The 19824-nt window shown below is 47.0% G+C and overlaps 1 protein-coding gene across 2 annotated transcripts; it reads left to right on the top strand.

Annotated features, from left to right (window-relative positions):
- Positions 1–702: 702 nt before the first annotated feature.
- LOC308129647 (zinc finger protein ZXDC) lies at positions 703–16237 on the top strand (the record flags this gene model as incomplete). Of its 2 annotated transcripts, none has more annotated exons than XM_080495638.1 (10): positions 703–2611; positions 4014–4166; positions 6185–6263; positions 7426–7556; positions 7688–7858; positions 8646–9403; positions 12360–12444; positions 12530–12684; positions 14521–14622; positions 15648–16237. In XM_080495638.1, the coding sequence occupies 10 exons, from the start codon at positions 703–705 to the stop codon at positions 15732–15734; spliced, it is 3630 nt and encodes a 1209-aa protein (XP_080351764.1). In that variant the 3' UTR covers positions 15735–16237. The 2 variants fall into 2 exon arrangements, with proteins under 2 accessions (XP_080351764.1, XP_080351763.1); XM_080495637.1 differs by having other exon boundaries at positions 7688–7873.
- Positions 16238–19824: the final 3587 nt, after the last annotated feature.

Genomic DNA, 19824 nt, shown 5'->3' with positions numbered 1-19824 from the left:
TTGATGACCACAGGATTCAGGGAGCAACCCACTATGGGTATTGGGAGGTATCCGAGCTGCGGTGTTTTGGATTAACTGATTTCCCTGTTAACAGGCTTCCTCGAGCATCTCCTTTTCACATCAGATGTTCAAAACATGACCAAAATCTGTAGCTGTTCTGGTGAATGTCATTTAACCACATTTCCATTAAAGTTTAAAGTATGGTAGCATTTGCTTGTCTTATCTTAGCATCAGCTGCTGCTAACGGCTCATGGCAGAAGTCACTAGTTAACAGGGGCACCTGCTCGCAGCAACACATTGAAAGAAAAAGAACTGTGAACTTAATTTATAATTTTGGATTATGTACAATGTGAACTAAACAAGTTCGATTTAAAACTTTGAATGAGTTCATGTAGAAAATGAGCTTTCACAACCACTGCCGAATTGCTTGCATTCCAATAGGGTTTTCTCACATTCAATGCTTGGACCCTAATAAATACTTTTTTGTTTTTGCTGTAAGCTACGGTAAACAAAAAACTCAAAAACGTTTTCGCAATGAGATTTTAATAGTATTGTCAAATGAGATATTTTGCACGCCGCCGTTTAAACCTCCTCCAGAGTGCACCTTGTGGCAGAGCCGTGGTTTCCGTGCTGCGCCTGAACGCATCATCGCTCGTGTCGAAGGGCGGGCCCAGCCCGTGCAGCTGCTACAGGGACACCAAGATGGAAATCCAGGGGCTTTCTGAAGCCCCAAACATCCTCTCTCAACATGGCGCCTCGCACGGGACAGCTGCGGCCGACGCGAACGCTTCCAGCTCCCCCGGAAAGGCTCCGGCCGATTCACAGGAGCCGCCCGACGCGCCGGCCGGCCGCCAGAACAAGTCGGGGACAGCAGATTTCCGCCAGCTGTTGGAAAATGGCAGCGAGACGGCTTGTTCGCCTGTCAGTAAACCGCAGACAGCCCTCCGAGGCTGCCCGCGGAACAGCGACGCGCCCGCGGAGCTCCGTAACGTGAACAAGGACGCCGAGTTCAGCGCGCTTTTCGGACCGAACGGATGCGTGAGGGCCGCCTGGAAATACGACGCGGGCAGTGGGGACGATGCCGTGCAAATGACGGCGCCTCTGTTCGAGGGGGAAGAGGAACTGGAGCCGCCGCCGCAGCAGCAGCAGCTAACGTTAGCGTCCGCAGGTTTACGGCAGCAGCGGGAGGACGGCCCCGCCGAGCAGCCCCCCGAGCCGGCCAGCAGGCCCCACCGAGGACCGCAGGAGCTGTACGTCGTTCTCAACTTCTTGCAGGAGGGGAAAGAGGATTTATCCGGCGAGGACGGAAGTAACACGAGAGGTAAAACGGCAGAGCCCCGCCAGTCCGATGTGACCGTCTCCATGGAGGCTGGGAACGGCGGCGATGCTGCTTTTGCTCAATCTGATGGGAAGTTGAACTGTTTGGACGCGCAAAACCTTAAAAGGACCGGTTCTCGTTCGTTCCACGACGCCCCCGTCGCGGCTAATGCCGAGCAAGAGGCCGATCGCCACATTATGGAGGACGTTGTTTTGACCAACAAGTATGGCGATAAGATTTGTGGGCAGATGTCCACGGAGAGCAGCGAGGTCGGGTCCCCTTGGCCTGAGGCGGGGGTAAGCAGGGCCTTGCTGTCAGGGATCGTGGAGATGGAGGAGAACATGGACACGTCGGAGCTGATGACGGATCCGTTGGGCCCGAAGAGCAGCGTGAGCCCGGTCAGAGCCTCCGTCAGTCCGCCTGCCAGTGAGACATTTTCAGGAACCATTACGATCAACAACCAGAGCATCATCGTGTCCATTGAGAATGGGGTCCTGACTCTAGCCGCTCCTCCGGAGGGATGTGTTCACAAAGAGGACGACATGGTCAGCTTGAAAGAGCACCTGGGCATGAAGGACCACGAGGACATTGTCCTTCTCAATTATGACAGTGGCACCAAGTCCATTGGGAAGATCAGTACGGTGGCACTGACCAGCTCCGGCCAGCAGGACGAGCCCAGACTCGGACTGTCGGTCAGCGACTCCGAGTTTGCTTTGGTGGACGACTGCGCCTTGTCAGAGCTGGGCACTTCCCTGGACTCCTGCCCCGTCGTCAAGCAGGAGGCCGGGCTGCTGTGCGCCGTGACGGAGGGCGACGCCGTCAGTCCGTCGTCCAGGGTGGTCGTGGCGGACTGCGGCAACGACGAAGCCCAGACCGCCCCGCTGATCCGGTCCAAGAAGGACATGATGACCACGCTGGGCTGCCCCGAACCCGGCTGCTCCTGCTTGTTCGACACGCGCCAGAAACTCAAGGTTCACCTCCTGAACCACGCGGAGGAGCCGCGGCCGTACCAGTGCTCGGTGGAGGGCTGCGGCTGGGCCTTCGCCACGTCCTACAAGCTGAAGCGCCACCTGCGGTCCCACGACAAGCAGCGGCCGCACAGCTGCCAGTTCGAAGGCTGCGGGCGCCGCTTCACCACCGTCTACAACCTGAAGGCTCACGTCAAAGTGCACGAGCAGGACAGCGCCTTCATCTGCGAGATCTGCAGCGAGAGCTTCCGCAGCGCCACGCGCCTGTCGAGTCACCAGAGGGTCCACTTTGAGCCACAGAGGCCACACAAGTGTGAATTCCCAGGTAACGGAAACCACCGCGGAAATCCATTTTGGTTTTTTCTCGTTAACAGTGTTCCCCTATTTCTTTATGTAGATTGTACTTAATCTCACAATTCACTTGTTACGGCAACAGAGAATTTAGAAAGAAACAAAATGTGCAATGAAGCTTATAGAGAAACAGAAACGCTACTATGAAACACATTGACAATAAAGCAGCGACTGAGTACGACTGCAGAGGTGAGTGTGCAAAATACATTTTAGCAGGTGGCTCTTTTAATGAGCTGGTTGAGTGTCCCTGTCCCTGTCCCTGTCCCTGTCCCCTCCTGTCCAGCAGACCACAGCTCAGAAGATGGAAAAAGTCACCAGAGTCATAAAAGACCCTGAAATGAGTCCTCCGTCACCTCAGCAGGTGGAGGGGACTCTGGCCACTCCGGTCCCGGTGGCCCGCAGTCCTGTACGTTTTCGATGTTTCCCTGCTCAAACACACCTGAGTTCTCATGATAAGGAGCCACTAATTGCCGTCAGCTGTGTTGACGTGAGGGAACATTGAAAACATGCAGGGCCGCGGCCCTCCAGCACCGGAGTGGCCCACCCCTGGTGTACAGGGTGTGGGTGTTTCCACTGCACTTTATTGTCCAGGCGAACAAGCACAGATTTAGTCTATAGTTCAGTTTTCTACTACCTGTATTAATCCACAACTAATCGATCATTGGAATGGTTGACAACTATTTTGGTAATCGATTCATCCTTTTCTAGTGTAAACAGACTCCAATAGAGGAAAAATAACATGACAATTTTGTATTTTTTATGAAAACCTACTTTTTTTTTTAAAGTTAGGGTATGTAGTGATTTGTACACTAAATTTCATAAATATGGGTCTCATCCAATCAGAAAGCAGAACACTAAGAGCCTCCTACGACCATTCACTTTAAGTTTACTCCAACATGTGGTAAATAAAATTGAAGAAAAAAAATTTTTTAAATGCATTTTTCACAGCCAAGCGATTAATCGATTAATCATAAAAAATAATCAGTAGATTAATCGATTATTTTGGTAATCGAATAGTTGCAGCCCTAATAATGTTTTAAATGAAAGTCGTTTATTTCAGTTTGTGATTTAATCCTGGTGATCTTCCCATGGGGAGACTTTGGAAACATTACCTAGTGGACATTAAAGGCAGTGTGTGGAGGTGCAGATTATATTGGCTCCACTATTCAACCTTTCTTTAATTTAAATGTAACTCACAGTCTTCCAGAAAGCGTTCTATTTCTGTATACTTCAGTGAAAGCTGCACGTACGGCTGCAGGAGACACAGCTCAGACCTGGACCATGCACCAAGAACCTGGACTGATGATGAAAACACAAAACCTCCAAAGGTTTTAAATGTGATCTTTCACCTTTCCCTCTTGTTTCTAATCTCCTAGGCTGTGAGAAAACCTTCATCACCTTCAGTGCACTCTTCTCTCACAATCGGACTCACTTCAGAGAGTCGGGACACTTCACCTGCACCTTCCCAGGCTGCGACAAGACCTACGACAAGGCCTGTCGCCTCAAAATCCACATGCGAAGTCACACGGGTGAGTCACACCGACACAGAGACGACGGCTCACTGGGGTCTGAGGATGGAATGTCCAGACGGCCAGAAGTCGGGCAGGTTCACTCCTTGACATGTCGCTGAAAGTTTTATTCTCTAATTATGTTGTTGATGAAGTAAATGGACCCAATATTCAAGCTTTAACAAGTAAAATATTTCAAAATATAAAACGACTTGTCTGCTGTTACGGCTTTTTACAGATGACATCAATGATTTCTCGGTGCAGAGATCTAAAGTTAGTGAATTACTCGTCTACTGTTGTGAATAAAATGTGTGTAAATACTTGACACGGTGAAGCAAGACTCTGTATTTAATTACATTTAATAGTTAACATGTGTTGTTTACTAAATACACTGCAAACATTTGTGCAAACTAGAGCAGTGAAGATTCAATACAACAGAAAAGTGTAACAGTAATACTACACAGAAAAGAGACGTGCATGTACCAAATCAGTGCACACATGCAGGATGTTCTGCTGGAACTCTGAGGAGTCTAGGCTCCGTCCTGTAGGTACTATACAATACTAAAATGTATGCAATACAGGATGAAGTACAGGGATCACAAAATGCCGTTTTTTTTTTTTTACGAGACTCTGATCCGGTAATCAGTTTTTACCAAAGTAAAGTTTGATGAAAATATTGTTTTATATGAGGCTGTAATAAACTCGTCTCCACAGGAAAGTATTTTCTCAAAAGACAACTTGAGGTCAGTAGAAGGTCAGAAAAGGAAGCAGTACAAAGTATTTTTATTCAATTAGGACAATGTAGGAGTCTGCGTGACGTCATCTCATAATAAACCTGTTATAGCTTTAAAACCTCACAGTCACTTTATTAATTCCTGGAGAAATTATTTATAGATTATTATAATTATAATTATTATATTTTATACAGAGCGCCACCTGGCTCTACAAATGCTTTGCAAACATCCACGTTGATACGTTGTGGTGATTTAAGTGTTAAAATACGTCCAAACAGCGACATGTTGTCATGTAACGTTGGGCAGCCAGCGTGCTCCTTCCCCACCTCCTCGCTGGCTGCAAACTGTGGAATGGATTTCCTGACTCATTACTCTACGTTTCATTGAGACCCGCCTCCGTCCAGGAAATCCAGTCCGCAGTTTGTGACATGGGCTGGTGGCCTGCTCCAGTTTGCAACTGAGCGTGTTGATGCGTTGTGACGTGTGGTGTTGCGTAATAGAGTGTGGCAGCATTCGCTCCACTGCAGCAGCCTCGCGACACAACTCTATAGTGTTTCTCTATGTGAAGCATGTGAACTGTACAGTCGCTGATGGTAGAATGACTGGGGTGTGTGTGGAGCCATATATATATATATAATACGAGGGAAAGAGGTGGTAACTCGGTGTCTCGAGTTGTTGATTTGAGGTTACAAATCATCTAATTTCCACGCGTTACTACATATGATTTGTATTTATTTATTTAGTTGTTTCCTTCTGGGGCTCTATAAAGACGCAACTCTTCATTACACTATTGATTATATCAAAGTTCAGTCCACGGTTCATCCTGTCCGTCCTTTTGTTGAACTGGCATCATGAACGCAGCGCTGCCGGTGAACTAGTTAGCCATGGTGAGAGTTAACCACTGTTAACTAGTTAGCCATGGTGAGAGTTAACCACACTTGTTAACTAGTAAGCCAGGGTGAGAGTTAACCACACTTGTTAACTAGTTAGCCATGGTGGGTCGACCACTGTTCACTCGTTAGCCATGGTGAGAGTTAACCACACTGTTAAATGGTTAGCGGTGGTGCGTTAACTTTAACGTCAGGATAACACCCGGTTAAAGTTAACTACGTTTTGACCAACAAGATAACAGTGCTGCTGAAGTTAACGGTGGTTAAACATACTTAACGATGACCCAGTGTTAACAGCCGGGCCCTGCTGTCATGAGCTGCTACTCACATGGTGGCGTCTGGGAAACATTCAGGTTGAGGTTCACTCCCCAACGTGTTGTTTGTCACCGTGGTGATGGTGTGGTTGTGTGTGCAGGTGAGAGGCCCTTCGTGTGCGACTCGGAGGACTGTGGCTGGTCCTTCACCAGCATGTCCAAACTGCTCCGCCACAAACGGTAAGTGTCCGTCAACACATTTTCATAAACCTGCAGCTCTGCAGCCTCGTATGATCTACAGCCCCCCCCACCTTTTTTCTTTCTTTTTTTTACAAGAGGATATTTATCTCAAATTCTGATAGAGGATGCACAAATGTCTCTTTCAGTGACAAATGTTACAGAAATCTCTATAAATACAACAATTTAAAATGATATAGGTGGAATATTGGTTTAACAAGAATATAATAAAAGCTCAACTCAAGCCAGACAAACATACTGTGACATATCAAATTGCACTTTTAGTTTGTACTTCTTGTTCTTTTCTTTCTTTTTCAACTTGTAGTTTATTTTCAAAACAAAATGAAACATGAACAGGACAAACGGCACGGGCCAGTTAAAATCCTGTATACTGTACTGGGTCATACGTTCATGGTTTAGATTAATAGTTACAGTAGTGGCAATTATAATATTTTCATTTCGGGGTTTTTTCACTTCTGTTGCCAACAGTTTAGACATGTATGGCTGTTTATTGAGTTATTTTGAAGGGACAGTATATTTCCATTGTGATACAAGCTGTACATTGTAGCAACGTGTCATTTCTTCAATGTTGTTCAATGAAAAGATATGATGAAATATTTGCAGAAATGTGAGGGGTGTACTCACTTTTGTGACATACTATATGTATACAATATACAATACAGCCAATATTCAGTACGTGCTCACTTCCAAAACTTTACAATTTCTATAGGGTCCTTCGGTACTTGAAGCACTTGCACCATAATAATCCCTACGGTTCAATGCACGGTCAGTGCTTGGACCTTAAATTTAGAAAAGCTTGGGGGAAAATAGTGTTTCGCTCCGTTACTTTCACTGACAACCTGGAGCTTTACCAGGTAATGCCCTGCATGCAAACTAATGTAGAGTAATGATGATCTAAAATAGATAAAACCACCAGAAGCAGCGCAAGAGTAAAACTGATCAAATTAGTTTGTGGCTAAAATTGGTGAAAACAACAGCATCAGATGCGTAAAAGGAACAAAAAGATTGTCTGTCAGCAGCTCTAAATTATTACATGAATCCTCACTAATTCTTGCGTTACGACGGTTTATTTCAGATGTGTTTCAATGTTTCAATGGCTCAAGATGGATTTTTGCATGCAGTCTTTGTGTCTTCATTCATTTAGGAAACACGACGACGACCGTCGCTTTGTGTGCACAGAGGAAGGCTGCGGAAAGTCCTTCACCCGGGCCGAACACCTGAAGGGTCACAGTATCACCCACCTGGGCACCAAGCCCTTCCAATGCCATGCAGAAGGTACAAGCGTGGGAGCAGGTCGCGGCACCCTGCTGCTTCCAAAGTGGTTTGACGTGGAGCCCGTTCACGTGTTACAGACACACACACACACACACACCCACCCACTCACTTGTTTCCTGTGTGTCCCTCAGGCTGCAACGCCAAGTTTTCCGCACGCAGCAGCTTGTACATTCACTCCAAGAAGCACAAGCAAGACGCCAGCACGCTGAGGACCCGCTGCCCTGTGGCCAACTGCTCCAAACACTTCTCCTCTCGCAGCAGCCTCAAGAGCCACATGGTCAAACACCACCGCCTCAATGCTGGTACCTATCACCACGGTGGGCTTCATGGCCAGACCCACACTCAGGATTTATGTCCGTGCTACCTTTTATATCAACATGGATGTTGGAGGAATTTCTGAGAATGATGGCAGTAGTTTTTTTTTTTTAAAAAGGGGGAGAAAAATCCAAGAAATACCTTGTGAGAGATCCTGAGGCCCATTGTTGAGTTCAGTGTTTATTACTTGTATCTATGGCGGGGGCGTCAAACTGATTTCAGTTGAAATGATCTGACCTCTGGAGGCCCAACAAGTCAAACAGAACATATTAAACTGCAGATATGGACACATGTCAAAGTCTTTCCTTCTTTTGATCCTTTAGTAACTGCAAGAATTTACCAGTCTATTCTGAAATTTACATATTAAAGTTAATCAGATAATATTATATTTGCAAACAAAAAAAACCCTCAGTCACCTGTATCTGGATATCGTATTTTTATTCAGGATTAAAACAATTTGTCATCATCTGGATATTGTTTTGAGTTTACGTGTCTAAAGTATCATTTCACATAAATTGGACACCTTTATTGTGAAAGGTGTTGTGTTATGTGACCTCCACAGATTGCATTAATTAATTCTGACCAGGGGCGGTTTTGAATGTCATTTTTGCCAATCTAGTGTTTTTAGATCAGCTTCTGTCAATTTTCATATTTATGCTTAAAAAAAATAATAATCACATGTCGGGCCGGATTAGATCCTCTGGCGGGCCGCATGTTTGACACCCCTGGTCTAAGGGGCGTGTTGACCACCATCTTCACGCTTTGTCCCCTCAGATGTCCTCAGCCAAATGGAGACGACCCCGACCCTCACCCCCAGCAGCGAGCTCATCAGCTTCCCTCCAACAACGGCCCCCGGTCCCGGTGTGGTCGGCAGCGACCAGCTCGCCAACCTGGACCTCGGCTCGCTGTTCTCCGTCGTGCCCGGGAGCACAGTGCCCACCGCTGGCATAGGGGTGGGCATCCCCGTAGCGGGGGGCTGCTCCAACAGCATCTTCACCATGGACCTGTCCCTGGTCAGCTCGGGCATCCTCACCATCGACCCTTCCTCAGTGGGCCCCAAAGCCCTGGACCCTCTCATCCTCACGGCGTGCGCCGACCTGTGTCCTCACCACGGTCTCGAAGGCGCGGTGGGCAGCGTCCTCCCCCCGCAGGGGACCCTCAATCTGGACGACGTGCAGACGGTGACCCCCGAGGCCCTGGGGACGCTCGCGGCCCTCACCATGCAGGGGGCCGGCTCCTCCGCGGACCCCTGCCTGCAGCACCACCTGAGCGTGGACTCTGCAGCCCCCCTGGCAGCAGCACCCATACCAGAGCTGCTGGCCTCGCCCTCAAAAGTGGGGGACTTCGGCAGTCAGAGCGGTCCTGGGCCCCTGCTCGGCTGCGTGGAGGTTCTGGGACCTCAGGAGGGAGGAAAAGTCCTCACCCAGTACGTGTTTCCCAGTCGCAGCAGCAGCAGCAGTAGCAGCAGCAGCAGCAGCTTCAGCCCACAGAAAGGACCGGAGCTCAACGCTTCAGGCCCCAGCGGCTTCCTGGTGAGCAGCCACACACTCGGGGAACACAAACCTTCCACTTTTAGAATACTACTGCAGCTTAGCCATCAGTCCAATGAAGGACACACTGTCAATTGTATTTATTGCTTTATCTTGCTCTGCTGTCCCCCTTGACACTTGTCATCCTCCAGCTCATGCAGTGTAGTCAGGAGAGTAGTGGGGTAAGCTGCAGTTCAATGGACATGTCACGGGTACAACCCCTTGTCCGGCAAAGGCCTAAAATATTGACAGCAAAACCTCATCAGAGCCAAAAAAACCCATTGGTCGAGCCGTTTTCGCTCTGATGAGTCTCTTGTCACAGATGAGATACCCTGAACAAAGTTCAAAGTATCGGCCACAAGACTCCCTTCACGTGATGCTTCCATAAAGCACATTAAAGTAGCCTCTGATATGAAACCGCTGTATGACAGGGTTCGATACACTCCTGATGATGAAAATGTTCCCACTTCCAAACAAGGGAGAGATCTGGGATTTTAATCATGGGTACGCTTCAACTGTGAGAAACGATGTACACCAAAATCCAGTCACGTTGTGTGATTTTTAAATGATTAATTAGCATTGTATCACACAAGATAAGTATCTGATCACCTTCCAACCAGCAAGAGTTGTGGCTCCAACAGATATGTTAAGTCTTTCTTGAAGAAGCTGTCCTGTTCCAACCCTCCACCATGGCCAAGAACAGGGGTCGCCAACCTTCAACACTCAAAGTTCGCCATTGAACAGAACTCACTGAGAGCCCGACCGTTGCGTTACATCACGGAAGTGAACCCAGAGTGTCGTATGGATACAGTCGTGTGCGTACCCACTCCCTGCGTACGGTCGAGATCCGGCGGGAGATGGACGCTACAGTTCGGATTGAGAAAGTTTTCCGCCGTGTCCCAAATAAAGGAAGCTTCATGGCCTCACATGGCCGCTGAGCTGTGGCCGCAACTACTGTGCTCTTCAGGCCACCATTGTTGCGTAATGACGTTGCAGCCCCCGTCTATATTTTACCACACTCTCTGTAGTGGGACCGTGTAACACAGTTGGTTCTGGGTGCGCTGTGCCTCGCCATACCGCCAGGATGAACTGCAGTGGGACCGAGGCTTCAAGGAGCCGCAGCGGAGGCAAGCTGCCGACCCCCGGCCAAGAAGAAAGAACTGTACAAGGACACTCGCTTAATGAGAATAATTAGAAAAGGAAAGAAACTGAGGATGACCTGTCCATCTCCCTCAGTCTGCGACTCCACGCAAGGTCTCTCCTGGTGGGGTATCATGATGTTGAGAAAGATGAGGGATCAGCCCAGAACGCCACAAGAGGAGCCGAGTCCACAGTCTCTGGGTTTACCATTAGTGACACAAGTTGTCAATAAGAACCCGTCTGATCCAGAGGAGGAATGGCAGATGGTCGTGTGATTAAAGGACGCAGAAATAGAGCTTTTTGGTATAAACTCCGCTCTGTGTTTGGACGGAGGGAGGGAGGGAGGGCGTGGCTTCTGAAGGGCTCGATCACGGTCAAGCCAGTTTCCAGACCTGCACCCAGGAGAAAGTCTTTGGAGGAAACTGAAACCAGAAAGATCAGGAGAAGAGCTGTATGGAGGACTGGGACAAAACCAACAACTGTCAAAGGCTTCTGTACCAATTATTAACTTCTGTTTTACTACTGTGTCAAATTCTTATCATGCAGTCAAATGCAAATTAAATATTAGAAAGTCATTCAATGGGATTTTCTTCAGATTGTCTCTCACATTTGGAAATGTACCTACAATAAAAATGCCAGAGCTCTCCATACTTTGGAAGTGGGAAAACTTGCCAAGTTAGCGTTGTATCAACTACTTATTTTCCTCACTGTATGATACCTCTGAACTGACAAGCACAGTCTCTACTGTGACGACCATTGTCATAAAAATGAGCATGGATCAGCAAGGAGGGGGAGCTCTTAAGGTGTGTATGTGTGTTGACGTCCAGTAGTTTAGCCATAGACACTTTTAAAGCAATATTTACATCATGTCGATCACAAACATCAGTCCATTGCAAATTATTAATGTCTGTTAATAAGGAATCTGGATGAAATCTTTGAAAAGACCTCCTATGTATGATCCCAGCCCCTGATTTAGGTATTTTAGTTTTTCGTGATACTGCAATCAAGCTTGTGAACAGAGTTCAGGTACATTAGTGAATACGACATCTATGCAAGTGGATGTGTTTACACCATTTTCACTGAAAGACACTTGTGGCCTACCCAACAATCTGAGAGGAAGAAGCCAAATACTGGTCATAACAAACATCTTATACAACAGGCAATCTTTGGAAAACCAATCTACATTAAAGTCACCAAAAATACACACGTGTTTGTTTTCATCATAGGCCCTGTCAGGGTTTTTACATCATTCATCCAAATAGCATGCGTTAGGACTTGGGAGACCTGTAACAGCAGCCAATTAATGCAGGCTTGCTGAATGGTAAATGAATCCTAACCCTCTGAACATGGCGGCATAGATAAAGTGCAAACACCTCCTCCATATCTGTTGGTCTTTTCTGTACAAGTTTTATCCACTGACTATTACAAGTGACTCATCAAAACTCCCATCTAAATGTTTCTGACGGTGCCAAGCTGTGAACACTGTGTATAGAAAGAGTCAGTGTCTGAATGCCACATGCCTGGAATTAATGAATTAAAAAAACAGTTTTTATGTGGCAGTTGAATTCTATATTGAATTCAACAATTGAATATGAAACATCACAGGAATGTCATGTGCATTTTTGTATGTTAAGATTAGATTTCTTTCTTTTATGAGCTAAAAGGACACACTTGTAGAAAAAAGACTGACTCATTCCCAATCCATTTTAGGGTTTAGTGGAAATAAATATTTGGTCTTGTCTGTCCGTCTTCCAGTCAGTATTGTGCCAAGGTGTTGGAACAGACCTGTTGACTTGCCCTGATGTTGCATGTTTTTCAGGAGAGTGGCGGTTCAGCCAGGACGGACTACAGAGCCATCCAGCTGGCCAAGAAGAGGAAACAAAGAGGCCCCGCAGTCTCTTCTGGTAACGCTTCAAAAGGACACTCTCACTTTGTTCTCACGGTTTCCGTCACCAGACCTTAATGCCTTGTGCCCTGCACCTCATCCAGGACCTCCAGGCCAGAGGAAAGGTAAAGGACTGAAGGCCGCCGCCGCCGCTGCGTCCACGTTGCTGACCCCCTCTGGAGCTCGTTACCCCGACGGAGCAGCGAGTCTGCGGGACCCTGTCAGCGGGGGGCAGTACGTGCACATCCAGCTGCTGCAGGTCAGAATGCTGGGAAAGCCAATGATTTGGCTTTTTGGAAATTGTAAATGGACTATATACTTATATTGGCGCCTTTCAGCTGCTAAACATTCACACATTCACTCACGTTCACACACCAACGAAGGCTGTCCCTCCAATGGGAGTTACCGTGGTAACTCGGCAAGTTACCACGGTGATTTACAAGGTATGGAGTGAACCAGCGTCACAGGACAAGAATCCAGAGTTAATCCAGAAAAAAAACCCAGAGTTAATCAAACTGAGGTCTGACTTCCGGTAAGGTGGCGATGCAGCCAGACAAGAAAGAGTTTTCCAAGCCGGTTGACTAAACTAGAGGATAGGAGCGCTATATCTCACAATTAGGACTTTACGCCGGTGACGTGAAAGGTGTCAGACACAGACAAGGTGCACCGGAGAAAACCACACACGGAGCCTCGGAACGTGAGGAAGCGCCGCCAGCAGGACCAGCGAGCATCTGCAGTGACGTACAAAGCCTAAAACACGACTTCCAGAAGAAGAAGAAGAAGAAGAAACTTGATTTATATAGCACCTTTCACAGATAAAATCACAAGGCGCTTCACAGAGGCATAAAAACAATCAAATAGTACGGACGGAATAAAGATCAAACCAATCACAGCCATGTGGACTAAAGGCTTGTCTGAACAGCCGTGTTTTCAGCTGCTTCTCAAAAGAATCAACAGAGTCGGCTACACGCAGCGACAAAGGAAGGTCATTCCACAATCTAGGAGCAACGGCTTTAAAGGACAAGTCTCCTCTGGTTTTAAAGTGGGTCCGTGGGACAGTGAGGAGGTTCTGCCCCGAGGACCTAAGGGAGCGACCGGGGGAGTAGGGGCACAACAAGTCAGACACATATTTAGGTGCCTGACCTTGCAAGGCTCTAAAAGTCAGAACTAAAATCTTGAAATCAATTCGAAATTTGATGGGGAGCCAGTGCAGAGAATATAAAATAGGAGTAATGTGAGACCGTCTGCTAGATCCTGTTAAAAGCCGCGCTGCAGCATTTTGGACCATTTGAAGTCGGTTCAAAGCAGATTTGTTAAAACAAGTAAAAAGGGAGTTACAATAATCTAAACGAGATGAGATAAAAGCATGAATTACCACTTCTAGATCAGAGTTGGATAAAATTGGCCTTGGCGATGTTCCTCAAATGGAAACATCGCCACGGTCGATTCCTTCCAGGAAGAACTTCAACATGTTCCAACAAGAGCTAAAGCCAGAGAGGACTGCTTTTCAACAAACACTGGATGAAAGCAAAGCAGTAAAATACTCTGGTGGAGATAAGGAGGTAACTTTGAAGCGAGGTCCCTAATGGACAAACGTACGAATCCTCGCTGTGCCCGAAGGCAGCGACATGATTAAATACCTCGACCATCTCTCAACAACTGAGCTTCAGCCTCCAGAGGGATTTTCTCCACAGGTACAAAGGTCACACCGAGCCGTCGGGAGCAAAACCCCCTCCAGGTGCCGCTCCAAGATCCATACTGAGCAACTGTCTACAATTTGAAACAAAAGAAGGGATCATTAAAAAAAAAAAAGCCTGGTGAAAGAAGGTGATGGTCAAATGAAAAAGGTGTCTGGTTTGACCGCCATCTCGTCCGGAACCAGACCACCGAGGTTCACCGCTGAGATGACAGGCTGATTTGTTGACTTCTCTCTCTCTCTGTTGTCTTTTTGACCCTCGGTGTTGTTGCGCTACATGCCCGATGATGTGACTTCCTGTCTGGAATGATGCATGAAATGGATTTTATCAGTGATCCAAGCAGCCCCGCTCTATGAGCACCGTGACCTCACCTGTTGGTGTGCTGGTTGTGTACGCAGGACGACCCCGCTGCCGACGGAGACCTGGCCTTCCAGCTGAGCTCGCAGCCCTCCAGCTCCCACTCTCAGCTGACCGTCGACTTGCCCGCCAACATTTTACAGGTCACACACACACACACACCTCAACTCTCACTGTTAATCAGTCCGTCACAGTGTTCTGATATCAACTTCAACCTTTTGTCTGAGCCAAGAGTTTAAGCTCTATTTCAGAGTGTTTCTTAACTCGGCGTTGTCTTAGAACAACAACCACTGCCGACACAAGTTGCCTGGCAGAAATAACATCCACTATTAACAACTGACTTATAGTCACATGTTTACATGTACATTTAATATGTACGTATCAGTGTGGCAGTGTCTCTGTGGGTCAGTCTGACTGACCTGAAGTCTGGGGAAGTGATGTACCACACCACCCCGCCACATTTTCTGCACTGGAAACGGGGCTTTTGAGCAAATTTAAGGTTCATTATAATCAGATTTTTTTCAGCTGCCCCAGGCTGTGTGGTTTTCAGCAGAGCAGGGGCCTCATTGATAAAGCTGCTGCAGCACCAAACAGGTCCTGAAAGATGCGTACGCCACTTCCCACGCAAAGTTTGTGATTTAAAAAAATACACTTTGCGTACCAGTAGGCAAACTTTGAACCTTGAGCAGCACATTGTGGAGACGGGGAACCTGGTAGTGCTGATTGTGAGGTGGAGAACTGAAGCCAGGTTCATCTCAAAGTGTAACGTCTTCAAATATCAGACTTGTAGATCCACATAATCATGAACAGCCAAGCTGCAGTGTTCTAGATGTTGCTTTAGTGGAACGTTACTACTGGATCAGCACCTTGTTATGTTCAACTTTCATCTTCTAGTGACACAGAGAGGATAGAACTATTGATTATCAACTGTGACAAAGTGTAGAAATCAGTCTAATTTCTGATTTATTTATTTATTTGTCAGCTTTTGGGCGGTCGTACCTGTCTAGTAGGAAACCTCCTCTAAGGTTTTAATAAACGAGGCCCCTGGTGTTTACCTGAGCTCCCACCTCCACAGAGACACCAACATGATGCCCACTGACTTGTGTATTTGAGTGTCTTTGCCCTGAAGCTGCTGCCGGCTGAGTCCCGTGTCCCGGTGTCTCCGCAGGAACCCTCAGTGATGGCCGAGGACGACAACAACTCGGACAACTCCCAGTTCACAGGAAGCACAATTAACCTGCAGGATTTGGAGTGACTGCGCCTTGTCAGGGGTCAAAGGTCAGCAGCGGCTGTTCCCGGGACATTGGAGGTCGTTTGTCATAGACTCGAGGACGGATACGGTCGCACATATAAAGCACCTTGGAGTGTGAGAAGAGGATCATGGACTGAGAAGAAGACTTCTTCATTCATAAAGTTGAGTTTGTACCAAAACCCGAGCTGTGCACACCGTGCTGTCCTGCAGTCGCGGTACCATATTGCCTTTCATGCACACAGTGGGCTGTCCACGCTGCAGCTGCCTTACAGAAGCTCCGCCCCGTGCGCCCCTCCACTGGCATGTTGTTGGCTTTGTTCGTCCTTATTTTTCCAAGATTTATTTTTCTATGGGAGCGGTCCAGTCCATGTGTAACACATGCCCGCTCATGTGTTTGTATACAGTCTGACCACCTTTCTCGTAATCAATTTATTTATTATGCTAGTTGTGAGCTGCGGGTTGGTAGAGCCAAACGAATGAATAAAAAAAAAAAAGTACGACTGGAACCCTGTGTGGAACAACCGTTTTTTTAAAGGAGTCAGATCACAACTTTTCAACACTTTCACATGGTTCTTATTTTTTCCAAAAACATTGTTTTCAAAGTTTTTTTTTTCCCCAAATCCAGCGTGTCCTTGATTTTCAACCAGTTGAATATTCAATCCTTCAAGCCCCCCCACAGGGCTACATGGTGTATTTAATTATTGGGGACTGTGTCAACTCAAATTGTGCCAAATGATTTTTCCTACAAACAGACATTCTCTCCAGTGTGATGTGGTCGAGAAGTAAGTTTTTAAATAACTTTAGATTCAGATTACTTTTGGATGTCCAGTTCATTTGCATTTTTTTTATTACTGAAACAGTTCAGTGAAATGTATTTCTGAAAACATCGGAAGCGAGAAATAAGTTGTTATGCTGTTGAAAAGTTAAACGCTGCTTCACCGATGTGAGGGGGCGTGGCCTATGACCAGCTCCTACAGTCAGGACAAGGGAACAACCAGGAGGCTCCTGAATCAACTTCTTCTCCTCCTCAGCCTGTAGAACCAGCCAACCACAGTCAGCAGGAGGCGCTAACTACAAAAGACACCAGCTTCCCTCCAGCCTGGACAATAACCTCAGTTTTGATTGTAGTTTCTTGTGATCCGCCATCTTGTTTTGTAGTTCCATCACACACAGACACACACACATTCCAAATGGAGGTTATCAGAGAGCAGGAAGTCTGTCCTGGGTCTCCACCATGTGCTGGAGAACAATGGAACATGGAAGCTAGTCTTTAGCGTCTGCTTCCTGTGTGTCTCTGCTAGAGGACCATTTCTAGAATGAGTTGATGTGAATGTGATTTGCTTTATAAAACATCAGGAGTCGTCAGATGGTGTTCAGTTACGGTGTGACGTTGTCTTTGATGTGATATGTGTTGGATTGTGAGTTAACATGTTAGTAAAGCAGATTAGCATGCAGACCCCGTGTCTATAGCAGAGCTAACGTTGGTTTACAGGTTGATAGCTGCTCCTAATATCATTATCATTAGAACTCAATCACTGTAACAGAATCAACATCTTCATGAAGTTAAACAGTTCTATCATAGCATCAGGTTTAACTAGTCTCAGGTAATGCCCGGTTGTTGCTACCACTTCCTTGAAGGAGTTCAGTTATTGTCCAGGCTGAAGGGAAGCTGGTTTCTTCTCTTGTAGTTAGCACTTCCTGCTAACTGTGGTTGGCTGGTTCTGCAGGCTGAGGAGAAGAAGTTGATGATTCAGGAGCCTCCTGGTTGTTCCTTTTGTCCAGACGGAGGAGCTGGTCGCTCAGGTCTGTGATGGTTTCCCTGCTTGGTGGGAGATCAGACTCTGGGTGCTGGTCTCTAGATCAGGGGAAGGTCTGACCCTCCTGGTCGGGTCAAGAGAGGAGCTGAGGAGTGGAGGCCTTTGGTTGCAGGCCTCTGCTGTCAGCTGTATGCCAACACTGGGTTAGCTGCCTCCAGCAACCCTCCTCCTCCACTGAAGAACAGGAGCAATTCAAAGGTGTCGAATCCTGAGAACCTCAACCCATCTGTGACTGGCTGAGCACATGGAGGACGTCAGTCTCCTCTGAGCAGAAGGGGGGGGACTGCAGTGTTTGATGAACCAACTTTCTGTGGTGTTGAGATCCCAACAGGGTCCTGGCCTTTTCGGCTCGGCCCCTAATTATTCCCCAGTCGACTAGTTGGTTAGTCGTAAACGTTCCTCTGACCTGACCTTTGATCAATCCATCAAATTTAAGACCATAGCCTCACAGTTACCTTTGAATGTTCTCCAGTAATCCAGCAGAGATCTGAAGGCTTCACATGTCCCATCTCTTTTATTTACATGTTACACAACATGTCCGGTCGTTGAAAGTCCATGCGCCTCTTTTGTTTTTTTTAGACTGACGAACTTTGTCCTTTCCTAACGGAGGGAGAACAACAAGCTTATCAGCGTGGTTTTATTGTATCGCCTCAGGCTCAGCTGATAGGAGCAGTGTTGCCACAGTTACCATGAAAAAGTAATCAGATTACTGATTGGCTGAGAGTGGAGAAAGGGGGCGGGTCAGGTGAGTGCACAGACACTGTCTGTTTGGAGGAGAGCGGAGGAGCAAACTGGTTCTGTTTCATAATAAAACGGCTTTACAGACAAGAAGCTGGTCCTGCTGGCCGTTACAACAGCGGGGCCACACATTCAACAATCTTCACTTTTCCAGACAATTAAGCATGTATGTGCGTTTCCAGGTCCACTGGTACTGAAGTAACGTCCTTCAAGGGTATATGTCTGTCGTCTTATGTACAGACGGAAGTGTGTGACACTTTGGTTAAATGGTCCTCCGGAAGATTAAAATTTGACCAGTGAGTCATTCAACAACCCATGTTGAGTGATTTTCAACTTGAGCTCAGTGCTAAACAGTCGGGTTCGTCAGTTCTGAGTGACTTCAAAACAGAGCAAACACTGATGCATGATTATCAAAAATATCAAGTATAGAATTTCAAAGTTCTTCCCACAGGAATGGTTGACGTCATATTCACCTTTGTGCACATTAACACACAAAGTGTGATTCCCAAAATTATATTTATTCACAATTCACGTAAAGCAAACAAAATGATTCTTCTCATTGGTGTGTGTGTGTGAGAGAGAGAGCGAGAGCAAGAGAGTCTGGTGTCCTGCAGGTTTTCACTCTCCCAGCTTCAGCACACCTCAATCTGATGATGACGTCATCGTCAAGCTTGTAAACAAACCAAGTAACGAGGCCCTGATTGCATTCAGGTGTGTCGCAACTGAGAGACCCTTAAAACATGGAGGACACTGGACCTGGAGGAAACGCCGGTTCCTGGTTGGAGTCTGCTCCTGGGTCGTCCTCGGACCCTGACAATTATCAATACCACAGGTGGAGCGTCTGTAAAAACAAGAGTTATTGGTGTGTGGATCAAAAATACATTTTTGATGTTTTTCGTCTTTGAACTGTTTCTGCTCTTATACTCTATATGATCAGAATCTATTGTCAGGTACCTTCGTCACGGTGGGGCAGTGGTTAGTGCTCTCACCTCACAGCAACAAATCCAGGTTCAAACACCGGCCAGACGTGTGTGTGTGTGTGTGTGTGTGTGTGTGTGTGTGTGTGTGTGTGTGTGTGTGTGTGTGTGTGTGTGTGTGTGTTTCCTCCAGGTACTCCGGTTTCTTCCCACATTCCAAAAACATGCTTGTGAGGTTAAAGTGGTGATGCTAAATTCTCTCTTGATATGACTGTGGTTGTCTCTCTCTCTCTCTGTCTTTGTCCTGTGATGGAGTGGACAGCTGTCCAGGTGTATCTGTCCTCACGTCTCCAGGTGTACCTGTCCTCATCCAGAGCTAGCTTTGCATGCACTTTGGGGTTTTGTTGCTTGCAAGTGTTTGTTCAAGAGCTGAATGGAGCCAGAGCCGAGCATGTCCTTCCTGTTTCCAGCAGGTGGCGCTATACCCAATGGTTGTGTCTCTTGACCGTGATCAGATGTGGCTGCTCATTCGGCGCGTATGCTAATTAGCGCATATGCTGATTCGCGCCGATGCTCATATTAGCCCATATGCTAATTACTGCGGATGCTAACATTTGCCCA

The sequence above is a fragment of the Blennius ocellaris genome (assembly GCF_963422515.1).
Source record: "Blennius ocellaris genome assembly, chromosome: 4".
Lineage (NCBI taxonomy): Eukaryota > Metazoa > Chordata > Actinopteri > Blenniiformes > Blenniidae > Blennius > Blennius ocellaris.
Note: the sequence above shows the minus strand (reverse complement) of the source record. Positions and strands in the feature narration are given on the sequence as shown.